The sequence below is a fragment of the Taudactylus pleione genome, unplaced genomic scaffold, assembly GCF_031769625.1.
Source record: "Taudactylus pleione unplaced genomic scaffold, aTauple2 ptg000198l, whole genome shotgun sequence".
NCBI classification, from domain to species: Eukaryota; Metazoa; Chordata; class Amphibia; order Anura; family Myobatrachidae; genus Taudactylus; species Taudactylus pleione.
Genome location: NW_028284600.1, coordinates 19920971 through 19937501, shown reverse-complemented (window position 1 = coordinate 19937501; position 16531 = coordinate 19920971). Strand labels below are relative to the sequence as shown.

At 45.7% G+C, this 16531-nt stretch overlaps 1 protein-coding gene across 2 annotated transcripts in view; it reads right to left on the bottom strand.

The window, feature by feature from the left end:
• The window catches only part of CFAP46 (cilia and flagella associated protein 46), a 351236-nt gene that overhangs the window by 251900 nt on the left and 82805 nt on the right, over positions 1–16531 (bottom strand). Inside the window, exons 13-14 of one of the 2 annotated variants that reach the window (XM_088476936.1) lie at positions 16183–16414; positions 11120–11240 (exon numbers count right to left, since the gene is read on the bottom strand). In XM_088476936.1, the coding sequence (XP_088333062.1) occupies positions 11120–11240; positions 16183–16414 (353 nt within the window). Of the gene's footprint in view, positions 1–11119; positions 11241–16182; positions 16415–16531 lie in introns of those variants that run through there. The other variant, XM_088476935.1, reaches the window with a different exon arrangement.

Here is a 16531-nt window from a genome sequence, read left to right as displayed (position 1 = left end):
CCAATTAAAGGATATTAGTATACAAAGTAAAGGATATTAGTATACAAAGTAAAGGATATTAGTATACCAAGTAAAGGATATTTGTATACCAAAGTAAAGGATATTCGTATACAAAGTAAAGGAGATTCGTATACAAAGTAAAGGATATTAGTATACCAAGTAAAGGATATTTGTATACCAAAGTAAAGGATATTCGTATACAAAGTAAAGGATATTAGTATACAAAGTAAAGGATATTAGTATACCAAGTAAAGGATATTCGTATACAAAGTAAAGGATATTAGTATACCAAGTAAAGGATATTCGTATACCAAAGTAAAGGATATTCGTATACCAAGTAAAGGACTTTAGTATACCAAGTAAAGGATATTCGCATACCAAGTAAAGGATATTAGTATACCAAGTAAAGGATATTAGTATACCAAGTAAAGGATATTCGGATACCAAGTAAAGGATATTAGTATACCAAGTAAAGGATATTCGTATACCAAGTAAAGGATATTCGTATACCAAGTAAAGGACTTTAGTATACCAAGTAAAGGATATTCACATACCAAGTAAAGGATATTAGTATACCAAGTAAAGGATATTAGTATACAAAACAAAGGATATTAGTATACCAAGTAAAGGATATTAGTATACAAAACAAAGGATATTAGTATACCAAGTAAAGGATATTAGTATACAAAACAAAGGATATTAGTATACAAAATAAAGGATAATAGTATATCAAGTAAAGGATATCCATGTGAAACACACAAGACAAAGAAACGTTTGGGAACAACCAAACACCACAATAATACATTGGTGAATAATGTCTGGGACGGGAATGGGGGGGTATTTATGTATAATAAATAGTTTATTTTCTCTGTGTGATGTTTTTTGGAATAACAGTTCTTTGCACTATAGGACTCAACTGGCAGCCACATTTAATGCTGGAACTTGTAGTATTACCCTAGTACCCTATTAGTATTTGTGTAGGTGAATGTTTTTATACCATGCTGAAAGTGCACATACACATGTGTTTTCCTCAGAAGTGAAGCAGAAAAAACAAGTTATTATTAGTAGAGGAAATCTACATTTGCTGCCATCCTAGAGAAGATGAAAACAATGTAATAGCTTAGTGGTGAGAAAAGGCAGCGCTCGCTCCTGCAAAGCCAGAAACACATCACGGGGAGCCTCCTCGCTTATCTCATCTGATTCATATTCCTGCTGTTTTGTGATTAAAGTGAAAATGTATGTATGGAGCAACCTACATGTACACGGCTGGAAGGATGGAAATGTCACTACAAAATTCAACTTACTACCTATTTGTACTTGGCTTAGGTTCATTTATGTCCTACAGATCTGTCCTGATAGAACTATCATTTTTGCTACTTTTATGGTGCGAGATTCAGAAATGGACGCTATTGCAGCCATGGTTGAGATTCTTTGCGGATTTGCAGCGGCGGTAATATGCAAATGCTACTTTCAGCCTTCCCCTGGAGCACAAGCGTGCGCCGGACTGTGCAAGCCCTGAAACGCCCATTTTCGATCCCCATGGACAGTGTAACACCACTGGTGGTACTGAACACTCCACCATTGGCGCACCATCACGTCTGCCAACGACCCTTGCACCAGCAGTGTCTCCTTCTGAAAGAGGTCTAAACATGGCTTCTGCGGCTGCAGCCCTGCTTTCGGGAATACAGCCACGATCACTGTGACACTCCCATAACACGACCATGAGACGGGCTTATTTACATTTACTACAGTCCAACTCAGTTACCTCCAAGCAACGTCCACGGTCTTCTAACGCCAGTTCTAATGCCAGCGATCTTGTACATAACAGGGAGTCTCTGCATACACTAAGGTGAGCGCATGCGCCGTTGAGACTTTCAAAACAAATGATTGTTGAAAAGAACCAATCTAGCCAACTGTAGAATAAATTCAGGCAGAGTCTTGTGACTCATCATGGCATCACTCAAGGTGTCAAGTCCCTCATGGGGGACCACTGTGTACAGCGAGGTAGCATCCATAGTTGCGAGTAGAATCCCTTCCTCCAACGGGCCAATCAGTTTTAATTGTTGTAAGAAGTCACTTGTGTCTCGAATGTAGCTTCTAGTTTTCAGAACTATTCTCTGTGACTTACTATCGACAAAGATGGCCAGGGGTTGCAGTAAAGAACCTTGCGCCGAAATTATCGGTCTTCCAGGGGGTCGGACTAGAGATTTATGTATCTTAGGGAGGGTGTAGAGGATCGGGCAACGCGATTTTGAGCACAACTATGCACTAGCATATATAGTTTACCTTATGTAGGATCGCTATCATGCACCATTTTCTTTATCTGCATTGTAAACACCACGATCCCACTATTACACCGAATGTGAATTGATTGGTTGCAGCTTAACACCATCGTTACAGATATGCGGCATCTACTTATATGATGCGCAGAGTCGCACTGAGATCCTAACCAATGGGCCATGGGTGATTGACATACTCCCTGCAGGTTACGTGTATCTTCTCTCACATAAATCAGCATGACTCGTGTGTCACTGCCCGGCGCGGCTAGTATGGAGATTTTACTTAGCACCCAGTGATAAAGTAACCTTTCAGTTCTTGATACTAACAGCGTTATTATTCCGTAATGGGTATGATATACCGGCCGCCACATGGCTGGCGGTTCGATTCCCGTCAGCGGCAGCCCGACAGGAGCAGAGTGCGACGCAGCGGAAGCCCGACAGCGCTGGAAATCCCGATTGTGGATAGCTAAGTATCCACTAACCTAACCCCCCTATCCCCCCTTCCTAAACCTAAGTCCCCCGGGGGGGTGCCTAACCCTTAGTCCCCCCCAGGGGTGCCTAACCCTCCCTCCCCCTAGCCTAACCCTAACCCTCCTGGGGGGGTGCCTAACCCTAAGTCCCCCCCCGGGAGCCCTAAACCTAACCCTCCCCTCCCCGCGCGGCTGTCCGCTCGCGGCGCCCGGCATCACTACGATCGTGATGCTGGGCGCCGGTCTCCCGGCGTCGGGGAATTGCGGGCGTCTACATCTAGACGCCCGGCATTTCACCCTTGCCAGGATAAGACAGTCGGGACGCCGGCTGCCGGTATATAGGCAGTCGGCTTCCCGATTGCTTCCCATTATTCCGTAGACGCTCCTTACTCTGCCTCCCACACATATCTCTGTCCAGCACGGCCAGCAGGGAGACTACATCTAGCACTCGCTGGTTCAGTAACTTTTAGGTACCGCAATTTGCCAGCGCTGTCAGGCCGTAGTTACTTGTATTATGCGCTATTATGTCATGCATCACCTGTGTGCATACACCATTTCTACCTTGGTACTTTATTATGATATGTCAGATTGTTACATATTATTTTCCTTATTTTTATTTGTATTATACATCAGTGTAAATATGCCACAGATATGTTGTAATTTGTTTCACCATTGTATGTGATATTTATCTGCATACATTATTCCTACCCTGGCCTTACATTATGTTACTCTGATAGTCATCATCCCATTGTTAATACAGGGTGCATTTTGATTGTTAATACAGGGTGTAGTATACAGATAATATATGATGTCTAATTAGCCATACTTATACTTTGGATATATACAGCATAGGACAAATATAGTATTAGAGATATACACAAGACTTGGCGTATTCCTTAATTTTAATTTTTGTGTTTCCGTATGTTTTAGTGGAGCCTGACAGACGTTGTTTTGATAATTCACAGATGTAATTCTTTGTATATCACATTGTATTACACGCCCGTCTTGAGAAAGGTTCTCATGTTGAACCAAAACGTCAACACTATATGTGGCGGATCATAAATGACGCCTGTCTTGGGGGGTGTGGCCTGTCTGCAGAGCTGGATGGTAGTGATCGGAGAGAGCTCCAGCTAAACAGCCCTTCAATCTACCCCTTTCATCAAGTTAGAGGGGCTCTGAAGCACTTTGAAGTGCAGGTTCCTGCTTACTGGACCCCACAGACCCACTTGCGGGGTCTTTTGAGCCACTAGAACACTGCTCCTGGCGCCCGGAGCTCTGAGGCCTAATTCGCGCCTGAAGCCGCGGCATGGATTTGCAGCCGCTACCCGCCGGGACCAGCGCGGCATCGCGGAGCACTGGGGTAAGCCCTTTCATTAGCCCCACTACTCCCGCTAGCCCCTCAGCCCCAAGGAGACCTTGTGTACCCTCAGCTACCTGCCGGGGATCATTGGCTCTTCCCAGCGTGAGCGCTGCTGCGGTGTGGCTCCTCTCCCTCTGCTGACTCACCTGCCGCCTGGTGCAGCGGCTCCTGTGCTAAGCAGTGTCCCTTGAGGAGAAGACCTGCTTAACTATTTCAACAAAGGCAAAAACGCTATTAACCCCTGCTGCTGTAGGGAGTTGGCTCTGTCTGCGCTACATCCTAACTGAAATTAAACAAAAGGGCCCTCTGCCTCCTTTACTTAGACAGTCAGACTTACTTCTCACAGTACATTACTTGACTCTAATATTACCTGTCATATCCCTAAAGAAAGCACTACTTCCTATAGCTGAAGATCTCTATGGTTCCTCTGCTCTATTAGGATGCTGATTTATACTTAGTCTGTCACTTAGGAGGAGAACCTTTGCCTAATGAGATAATTTGATCCATTCTATTTATACTTGCGTCCACCACCAGTGTCTTTTTCCTCCACCTTCTTTATTTTTCTAAGTTTTTACTATTTTGCTCTGAGAAATCCGCTATGTCTCAAAGAAAATCAGTGACGGGAGAGTTGGCTGACTTCTTTAAACCTAAGGACAAAACCAGACCAAACTCTACACCTGTTCCCTCCCCGCCATCTACGGAGGTGACCTCGAACCTCACGGAATGTTCCCCTGCGATTTCTCTCTCCTCTGAAGTCACTAAAATGATTCAGATTACGATTCAAACGGAGCTTCGCTCTCTGATCTCCTCCCTCAAAACAGAGCTCGACTCCCTTGGTTCGAGAACAGATACCCTCGAGCGTAAAGTGGACGAGATTTGCCTATATCAAGACGTCACAAGCCAAGAACTCACCGATATGCGCTCAGAGATTGATCTTCTCAAGGAACAGATGGAGGATGCTGAGAATAGATCCAGACGGAACAACATCCGTTTTAGAAACATTCCTGAATCTATTGACTCGGAAGCACTGTCTGAATACCTTGTGGCCCTATTTCACCAGTGCCTACCAGATGCTTCTCCAGAGTCCTTGCAACTTGATAGAGCTCATAGAGCGCTTCGTGCCAAGCCATCGTCTGATCAACCCCCCCGTGATGTAGTGGTCCGGTTTCATTATTTTAAAACCAAAGAACAGTTCCTTTCTTCAGTTCGTTTTTCCCCTACTGTTTCATTCCGAGGACATAATCTCTTAGTTTATCAGGACTTGGCTCCTTTGACTTTGAGGAAACGCAGAGACCTCATAAATGTTACAAAAGCTCTTCGTAACCACAAAATTAAATATAGATGGGGATTTCCATTCCATCTCAACGTGTCTCATGAGGGTCGTTCATACAGAATCAAGACCCCGGAGGAGGGTTTTGCTCTACTTCCTAAGCTGGGCATTGCCCTCTCTCCGCCTGTGCAGCCGTCTGATAATGAATCTCCTCTACGCTCTGCTCTGACTCCGAAATGGTCCACTGCCTGAATCCGGTTTTTCTTGTGGACTTCAGGTGTTATCCTTCCTCTATTGATATTATTACTGATCCTGTTTTATTCTTTTACTGTCTGATTCTGTACTAATTTACCAATGTCTACTTTTTTTTTTTTTCCACTGAGGTTTTGTTCTTTAAATTGTGAGAATTATCCCTGGGGTTTCCGGGTGGTGGGTCCATGTTATGTTCCTTGGATAGGATTCTCTGATGTTTACGCATATGATGGGACCGCCAATTCTTGTTTTTATTTATCTGATCTAGGGTAGTCAAGTTACTATTATATTTTTATTTATATGTTCTTTTCTACTAAAGCATTGTCATCTATTCCATGTTTTCCTCCCTCACTGTCTATTTTTTTTTTTTTTCTCTCTCTCCACTATTCCTCCTTTTTCTTTTTTCATTTCTCACTGGTGTGAATGGTCGCAAGGGAGACTTTTCCTTTCGCGTCATCTAATATATCTGTTTATATTGGTTCTCCTCGTCTTCTTTCTTTCTTTTCTACTTACTGGTTTCTCTCCTCATTTCTATAACATATTTGAAATATTGTACTGATAAGTTTTGTTTGCATTGTTCTATGTCTGTCCATGCTCTCTGAACTGTAGCTGGTGGTGAAGTCCATGAAGTCCTCTTCTGCCCCTGGCCCAGACGGATTTACTGCAGCTTTGTACAAGAGATTCCTTCCCTCCCTCTCTCCTCTGCTGTTGAACCTTTATAACTCTGTTCTGTCAGGTCAGATGTTTGATGAGGCCACCCCCAGGGCTGAGATAGTGGTTATTCATAAGGAAGGTAGAGACCCTGACTCGTGCGCTAGCTACAGACCAATATCTCTTCTTAATGTTGATCTGAAAATCTTTGCCAAGTGGCTCTCTATGCGGACGATGTCCTTCTCACCTTGACCCACCCCATCTCTTCTCTCCCTGCGGTCTTTGAAGAAATCCAATCCTACGGCCGCCTGTCAAATTTTAAAATAAATCAGGATAAAACGGAAGTCTTACCTATTCTCTTGGACCCCACGACTATTTCTCGTTTGCGCAGCTCCTATTCTTTTCGATGGTGTTCCCGATCTATAAAATATCTCGGTGTCCACCTCACCAACACTTATGATAAATTATTTGCTGCCAACTTCCCTCCACTCTTAGAGAGGATTCGTCGAACACCTGGGGAGCTCATTTTATTTCTTGGACTGGACGAGTTAACGCCATCAAAATGAATGTGCTTCCAAGATTTCTGTACCTGTTTCAGATGCTCCCAGTCAGAGTCCCCTCGATCTTTTTAGCTACCTTGCAGCGGATGGTCTCCAGGTTTGTCTGGTCGGGCCGTAAACCTAGAGTCCGCTTTTGCATTTTATGTTACCGTGGTAGAGAGGGGGGTTTGGGGCTACCAAACTTCCACAAATACTATTTAGCTGTCCACTTAACCCAGGCTGTTCTTGCACATGCTCCGTCCTGCACTAGGGGTTGGGTGGAGTTAGAAGCTCAGCTACTTACCTTTCATTCCCCTTACTCTCTCTTTTGGATGGACCACAAGTTTAGACCGCCCTCCCTTTCTATTCCTCCAACCCTTTGCTTCTCTCTGTCTATTTGGGACTACTGCAATAGGGCATTTGCCTTGACTCAGAATCACCCCGCTATGACTCCACTATGGAACAATGGGGATTTTGTACCTGGATTGGATCCTAAATCTTTCTCCCCTTGGACGGCAAAAGATATTAAATTCTTGAGAGATATTGCTCCTGTTTGCCCGTTTCCTGAGTTCTCCAATCTTCAAGATAGGTTAGGAATACCTACAAGATACTTCTTTCAGTATCTCCAATTGCGTCATCTTTTTACCACGGTAATTGGCTCAGGGTCTCATCCATCTTATTCTCTTTTGGAGTCCCTCTGCTTACTCCGTTCTGGCTCTAAAGGGCTTATTTCCACTTTCTATAACCTTCTCTTAGGTCAAAACCGGCCCTTAAAGGAGCCGCACGAACTGGCCTGGGAAAGAGATATGGGCGTTCCTTTGGATCCTAAAGAATGGATCAAAATTCGCAAGCTGACGGCGAAGTCTTCCATTTGTGTCAGAATCAAGGAAAACGCATATAAGAGAATGTATAGGTGGTATCTGGTCCCTACACGAATTCGGGCCATTTTCCCTCAGTCCTCAGATAGGTGCTGGAGAGACTGTGGAGGTGAGGGTTCTCAGGCTCACATTTGGTGGCATTGCCCTAAAATTAAAGGCTATTGGGAGAAAGTACATAGGTTGATTCTACAGATCACGAGTATCTCCATTCCCCCGTGCTCATCCTTCTCCCGCGTCCTAGCAATAGCTGTGATAAACTCACCCAATCTCTTATTAGACATATTCTCAATGCTGCTAATTGTGCGATTGCTTCTTCTTGGAAAAAACTGGACCCTCCATCCTTAGCTGCCCTGCAGAGCTCTATTTGGCATACATATAATCTAGAATATATCACTTGCCAAATTAATGAAAATGTTGCTAAGATTTCGGAGACGTGGGCTCCTTGGTTAGCCTATCAGGAGACGCATACTTAGCCTAGAATGACCTCCTGGAAGGGACTCCATATGCCAACTCTTCCCCTCCTGCCACTTTCCTTCCCTTTTTTTCCTAACTAACACTTCCTTGCTTTCTCCCATCTTTGTTCCCCTCCGTCTCTCTCTCCTTCTTCTCTTTTCTGATAGTGTTATCTCTTACTACATATTAAAACATTAGGGGTTTGTTTCGATTTATAATTGCGAAGCTTGACTGTGTTCGTGTTATCTTTTATATGGTTTGGAATATTATGCCTTTTTGTGTCTTTTGACCCATCTATGCCATTTTTTCTTTCTTTCTATGCAATTGTATTTTGTTTATTGTACCCTCAAAAATCCAATAAACTCTTTTAAAAAAAAAAATGACGCCTGTCTTGTCGGATTATAAATATCCATTGTTCTAATAAAAGAATGGTTGTTTAAACCTAATTGGCGAGTGCTTCCTTCCACTTCTTTGGAAAATCGGATGTTATATTTAAGATCATTGATCTTAGCAAGCACCCCGACGTTGATACTTTGAGATGTGAGTGCAGGACTTCTTGTGTGTCACTCACCCCAGAGAAAGCAGACACTGGGACCACCACAGAAGCTAGTTATGGTTCTGCTCATCCAGCACCACCAACCGGACACCTGGCCATCTCTCAACCGGCAGCGGGTCCCATCTTCCAGCATCACAAAGTGCAGAGCAGCCACTCCCATCTGCCCCTAGTTGAATTGGACTTTGATGGCACTGCAGACGCTGACGGCTCTGAAGGGCAGCAAGCGCAGTCCTGTCAGGCGGTGGCTGAACGCGCCTGTCAGGTGGCAGCTGTTAGCACCATTTTACACTTATACATCGAGGGTTGCTGCAGCTGGGGCTAATATTCTATTGTTAACCCATCACCCGGGCCCTGCTGGGTGCCTCCAACAAGTACCTGCTGCACCCCTTTCTCTGCACCAGTGGCAGTGGCTATAGGTTGCTGTCCCATGGGCTAGAAGAAGGATGTGTGTTTCAGGCTCAAGAGGCCGCCCCTCAGGTCCCAGGGTCCTTTGGCATCCTAGGTACTTAGGATTAGCATTTTTGTAGCAAAGGAATCGGTATAAAGTCGCAGATTAAGCATAACCATGCATGGCGCAGGTCTCTCGTATTGAACCTGTCTTTTTACCCTAGATTGCGTACTTTTTCCTCAATTTTGCTACTTTTTCTTCCATTGTGCTACTTTTTTCTTCAATTTTATATCTCAGTTCTTTTATAGTGTACTACAGATGTATCCTCATACAAATTCGTTGAGGTCGTGCCAAACAACCCCCCTCGGCATGCCAGGTCCCATAGGACTCTGCTAGCGGCGAGCATATTTTTTGTGTCTTATTGACCAAAAATGCATCTTGGTCGCAATGCGAAGTGACTAAGGCACAAAAGGAGACTGCACGGATTCATTTGATTTGTGACAATTGTATATCTGTGTGCGACAGAGTCTAAATCTGTACATAAAATGCTACAATGCAGCAGCCACGGCTTTTTTCCACCCCAAGTTCAATTGTGGTTTATACAGACTCAGGTGCGCACAAATATATCAAATTAATCAGTGCAGTCTCCTGTGCATCATAGTTGCATTGTATTCAGCCAAAAAAGACGCCTAACGCTAGCAGAGTCACACGGGGTCTGGCGGCACACTTATGCCAGGCGTCTCGGCGCACATGGTGTATTGAGGCTGGATGAATGCCACATCTGTGGGTACTTAGGATTAATGTTTTGGCGCTGCTAAGTCACAAAGTCCATGGAGTGCTAAATGGGGAATAGGGTGCGATTTGAGGATATGTGTATGTGGACACATCTGTAAATGGATCATGAGATTAATCAAAGGAGTGGATGTTGGGACTATATTACATCTGTCACTGGGGGAGACATATCAAGCATTCTAGACAGTGGAAAAGAGAACAAATTACCCATAGCCACCAATCAGCTTCAACCTATATGCTTGATAAATGCTAGTTAGAAACCGATTGGTTGCTATGTGCAACTTCTCTACTTTATGTGTAAGAATATTTTATTACATCGGCTAATGCGCACTTACAAAAGAGCATTCTCTGTGCAACTTTGAATGTGTTGAACAGTTTGCGGTCTGCTGAATGTACAGGTTAGAGTCCTCACTAAACTGCAGCCTGTACAGTAGGAATGGGCTGCACCGACAGTATATGGATAGAGTGCAACTATGTTGGGGAGAATACAGAGGACCGCAGAAGATTTGACACAAGGAATTGGGAAGGGGGTGGGAAATACAATATAGTGAATATATGGCTTAGTAATGGGAGAGGGGTGAGAAATGGATGGAGAGCTTAGCGGAGGTGATAGCTGTGCAAAAACTACACGTGGCCAGAAAGATATAAACCATCTGGACACAAACGCAGGAAAACTTTAAGGGGATTAGTATAAATGGGATTTGTTCAATATCCCGGGACATGGGATTCCGCGCCAGAATCCCGACACCTGTCAAAATCCTGCCGCTGGAATCCTCCTGACCACCGGAATCACAAAGGTAAGTAGCGGGGTTAGGGTTAGGCACTAAGGAGAGGTTTACGGTTCGGGGAGGGGAAGGTTAGGTTTAGGCACCTCGAAGGGAGGGAGGGTTAGGTAGGGAGAGGGGGAGGGTTAGCATACAGACCGACAGGTGTCGGTACGCTAACGCTGTCGGGATGCTGCATCAAGATTTTTACCGCCGGGATCCCGAACGCCGGTATCTTGTATAAATGAGATTGGAAGAGAACTATGATATAGTGGGAATAACAGAGACTTGGCTGCAGGAAAATCATAACTTGGTAGAGAAAATGAAAGGATAATGTGTGTTTAAGGACAGGAAAGGAGGTAGAGTTTGTGAATATACACAGAGAACACAAAGGCACCAGTAATGCACACACTGGGGTAATGTACTAATATTCAATTATTACTCCAGGTCATTACCAGGGTGGTTACCTTTTGCTTCATTTTCACTATCAAGAACCATCTGAAACACATCAGGAGCCAGGCAGAGGCCAGCATTGACCAGTAATGACCGCTTCTTCCTTACAGAGTCCTTCACGCTGCTCTGTTTTGCCTATGACAAAGGATGGAAAATCTATCAAGCAGATGATTTAAATAACGATCACCAGCTAGTTATCTACAACTCCAATCAGTTATGCACTCATCCAACACAGACAAATCTTTCTGATTACTAGCTTCATCCCGCACTGTCAACAGTCTTGTCAAAGTATAGCTAAATCTATGGTTAAAAAGAAATGCATATTTAAATTGCCACTTAATAAATAAACTCCACACACTGAGGACCCATTCTTTCGCCTACTCGACAGCAAACAAAAGCTATGTGTGATAAATTAAATATTTACATTTTTGATTCATCAGTCCATAAGACATATATCACTGACATTGGTGCGATGGGTCCAATTCGACTGATATTATATTCAAAAGTGATAAGAAATTACTTTTATTATTAAAAGCGCGTGCATAACTTCAGTGTTTGTGGCACTACCGTAGGCTGAAAGGAGGTCACTGCTCAAAGAACGGCCCAGTCTTTGTGGAAAAATGTATATGGAGATTTGCCAGACAGAGCCACTATTTCCGAAACTCTTCTCACTGTAGAGATCACCAAAAGAAAACTGATCTACCACATAACAAATCTTAATTCCAGCAACTCCAGGGGTTTAAGAGGAGGATACTGTATGTCAAGTCAAGTTTAGGTCCCATAACGCTATAGAAGAAATTGACTGAGGTTGCACATGCAGCACCCGTTATACAAAACAGTCTGAACTGAAGTCCGACTCCATAAAATAAATAAAATTACAGACCCCTGTTCTGTCCTTTCTGCATAAACCGATGTAACTGGTTATAAGCATGGTGTCAACCAAGCTGTCTTCCATTGGATTTGTGGTAGTTGATAATCCACTCAGGTGACTCTATTGTCTGAATCTTCATCTACATTATAGGCCTGGAATACAGTTCACGATCGGCTTTGATTAATAGGTCATCCAGGTAAAATATGTCACCACAGGACTTCAGCATCCATAATTGTCATGATCTTCCCCTTCGCATGTTGCCGGGTCAATAAAAGGCAGGGCCTTAGCTAGGGTAGTGCGGCCGGTGCATCGCACAGGGCACCACAGGTCAGGGGGCGCTGTTTGGGCCTGTCAAATTTCTGTGTATTATCATTCTTGCTTGTAGCTTCCTCTTATTTCAACCCCCATGCATCTCCTGGCCTCTCCTGTCTCTTCCCTGGCCCTTCCCCATGAAGCCATGGCCCTTTTTTGGGTGCATTATGTCCCTTTGAAAAATGAGGGGGGTGCCAATGCTCTTTCTGGCACAGGGCATCAAAAAGTCTAGTTAAGGCTCTGAAAAAAGGTATAGCCTGGAATTGACAGTGAGATTGGACTATAAATCCTGGAAGACACTGGGCCTCATTCAAACCCGCTCGCGAGCGCAGGACGCTCGCAAGCGGGTCAATGTACCCAAATGCGCATGCACATGACGGAGGGAGCTCCGTCGTGCGCATGCGCGAGACCCGAATAACGACGGCCAAGCTGTCGTTATGGGTCTCGCACTAAAGGGGGCGTGCTGTCGATGGTGACTGACAGCACGCCCCCTTTAGTGGGCGTGGTTGCCAGATAGAGCCAAAATCACTCCTGGGCTTGCGGCAGCGAGACCCTACCGCAGGGTCTCGTCGCAAGCCCGATGGTCGCGATGGTCTTGACCATCGCGACCATCATCATGGACGCTCGCATAAGCTGTGGGTGGTCACCCACAGCTATGCGAGGGTCCAAGAGGCCGCTCCATTTTCAGGTAGGAGGGCCCTGATTCAGAGCGAGCGCTCTGGTCAGAGCGTCCGGCTCTGAGTCAGGCCCACTGGACATTCCAGGATTTATCCCTGATATCCATGGAGACAGTGGCGTAACTATAGACGGTGCAGTTGCTATGGGGCCCCGCCGCTTGGGGGCCGGGTCCCAGCAAGCAATCTGCACCTTTTTTTTCTTTTTATTTATTTATTTTTTTTTTAAAGAATTTGATTTCAATATAATTTTTATTATTTTAATAAAAGTTTATTTAAGATCCTTCGGGTCTCACCGGGAGTCCCATACTGAGGAGAGCCAGCCGCCCGCAAGATGCCAGAAGCAGTGCAGGAGAAGCCCGCGTTGGACTCGGAGGACAGACCAGGTGGAAACACTCTCTCATTTTTGCTGACGGTGAGTACAAACCCCCCCCCCCTCCCCCAGTGCCGGCTCGAGTCTTGACCCTAACATTACTCTCCCCGCTCCTGGTGCTGCCGGTGAGAACTCGGACAGACGGACACACTCCCAAGTCCTGCTGCTGACGATGACTACACCTGGGCCCGCCCCCACCCACCAGTGCCACCCCAACCCAAACAATACACTTCCCTCTTTCCTGCTGCTATTGGTGAGAGGAGTGAGGTGCTACAGGGTGACTGAGGGAAGTCAGGGAGGGGCTACAGGGTGAGGGGAGTGAGAGGTGCTGTGAGGTGCTACAGGGTGAGGGGACTGAGGTGCTACAGGGTGAGGGGAGTGAGAGGTGCTACAGGGTGAGGGGACTGAGGTGCTACAGGGTGAGGGGAGTGAGAGGTGCTACAGGGTGAGGGGACTGAGGTGCTACAGGATGAGGGGACTGAGGTGCTACAGGGTGAGGGGAGTGAGAGGTGCTACAGGGTGAGGGGACTGAGGTGCTACAGGGTGAGGGGACTGAGGTGCTACAGGGTGAGGGGACTGAGGTGCTACAGGGTGAGGGGAGTGAGAGGTGCTACAGGTGAGGGGAGTGAGAGGTGCTACAGGGTGAGGGGAGTGAGAGGTGCTACAGGGTGAGGGGAGTGAGAGGTGCTACAGGGTGTGGGGAGTGAGGTGCTACAGGGTGTGGGGAGTGAGGTGCTACAGGGTGAGGGGTGTGAGGTGCTACAGGGTGAGGGGTGTGAGGTGCTACAGGGTGAGGTGAGTGAGGTGCTACAGGGTGAGGTGAGTGAGGTGCTACAGGGTGAGGTGAGTGAGGTGCTACAGGGTGAGGGGAGTGAGAGGTGCTACAGGGTGATGGGAGTGAGAGGTGCTACAGGGTGATGGGAGTGAGAGGTGCTACAGGGTGAGGGGAGTGAGGTGCTACAGGGTGAGGGGACTGAGGTGCTACAGGGTGAGGGGAGTGAGAGTTGCTACAGGGTGTGGGGAGTGAGGTGCTACAGGGTGAGGTGAGTGAGAGGTGCTACAGGGTGAGGGGAGTGAGGTGCTACAGGGTGAGGGGAGTGAGATGTGTCATGAAGTGAGGGGAGTGATGTTCTACATGGTGAGGGGAGTGAGGGGTGCTATGAGGTGAGGGAGTGAGAGGTGCTACAGGGTGACTGTGGGGAGTCAGTGAGGTGTTACAGTGTGAGGGGAGTGAGGTGCAACATGGTGAGGGGAGTGAGAGGTGCTATGAGGTGAGGGGAGTGACTTGGGGGGTACTTGGGGCCCTTACAAACTTTTGCTATAGGTCCTTCAAATACTTAATTACGCCCCTGCATGGAGACCATGAACTAGTTATACCAATTCCCAACTTCTGATATTCCATCGTGAACATATCCACCCAAAGTTGGGTGTTTAAGATTTCTATGTTCAACATGGGCCAAGAAGAGCAAAAACGTTGACTAAAATCCTAACTCATTCCACTTTTTCTGGGTCTGGAATAACTACCTTCATAGAGACCAAAGATTGAATTGCCTTCATCAGAGCCAGTGTTTTTGTTGTGCCCCCAGGAAAACTGGTGGTGATAAACCCTCTCAGTAAATCTGTTATTTAGGCCCACTTAAAGAAACCTCTCTCCCTGGCATCTGATGTGGAACTGAACCGCTGATCTCTGAAGGAAAGCTCCTGGATGGGTTGGGTTGGAGGTTGGTTGCTTAGCAACCAGATGTTCTCATCCAATGTCAGCAAAGCTGACCTAGGCTTAGTAGACAGCAGCCATTCTGAAAGCTGTTCTGGCATTATTTCCAAGATATTATGAACCCAAGCTAATTCTAACACAGGTTTAAGAGAGACACCAGCAGCAATACGTAAAGAGACTGGCACAGTTTAACACAAGCTGGTGTTGCGGACGTATCTTTTAAGTCATATGTAACTCAGCTATATCTTCACTTGTGGCTGAAAGGGTCATTCGGTAATAATGGAGTGTTTGCAGTCAGTAAGCTAAGTTCAGTGAGGGTGTGACAGAACTGACAGCTATACAGAGTAGTGCTACGTGTAACTACGTCTGTTCTTGGCTGTATCTTTGGCACCAAGGATAGTGCTGGTGCAAGTGCACCCTGATAACGATGACAGCTGTAAAACCAAGCATACAGTATGGATTCGGTAGTCCAGCGCTGAGATGCGTATTTGTGTACATATGCATTTAGTTCCGTGCACACAATGGGGGATCAATCACAACTGCCAGTTTATAAAATGGCCACGACTTCCAGCGCTTGCTAAAATGGGTCTAAGAGAGGCAGCAGCACCAAACTAAAATGGGTCTAAGAGAGGCACCAGCACCAAACTATATTGTCTTTAAAATGGCTTTTACTAATTGCCCCATCTTTAACCATTAGAAATAGTATTGTTGAAGCCTTTCACAAGCATACTATGGGTGTATTTTTTTTCAGCATACTCACTAGGGAGAGGATAAAGGGTCTGTAATGAGGAAACCTTCTGCAATTGCCCATGCTCTGAACCCAAGTTGGCTCCTCCATGGGAAATGGAATGGGGCTGAAGGCTCCTGACTCAACGCTCCGATGGTCGCGATGATTGCGATGGTGATCCCAGGCTGTGACCTCGGCCGCAGCGCTGGGATCGTGGATGCAGGAAGGTGGTGTATGTTTCCTACAGATACCTCTTGCTGCATTTGAATTTTAGATGGACGAAATTGCACCGACGCCGCTTGTGGGTGGCTCTGCAATTCCGTCCATCTCTGAATCAGGCCCTATCCTCCCTGTCAAGTAGCACAAGATGTACTTAGATCTCAGAGGTTGAAGAAAAGAGCATTACCTGTTCTATGATCATCGCTGCCTGATCTTCTGGACATTGCGCTTTTGTGTACAGTGTAGCTCGGAGCTGCAGACGATGAAGACAAGTTTTCAGGAGGTTTTGATATTCCCCATTACCACAGAGGATCAGTGCCTTCTGGATGTGTCCTATAGCAACTTCAATTCGATCCTCCTCCTCCTCTTCAATATGAGCTATTTCCATATGAATTTGGCAGCGCATTACAGTTAGCAAACTATAAAAGGAAGACAAAGACTTGTATGTCATTTACTTAAAGATGCTGATTTTTAGTTTACATATACTTTACCTATCTAACGCAGCTGACATAAAATGGATTTGTTCCACATTATCA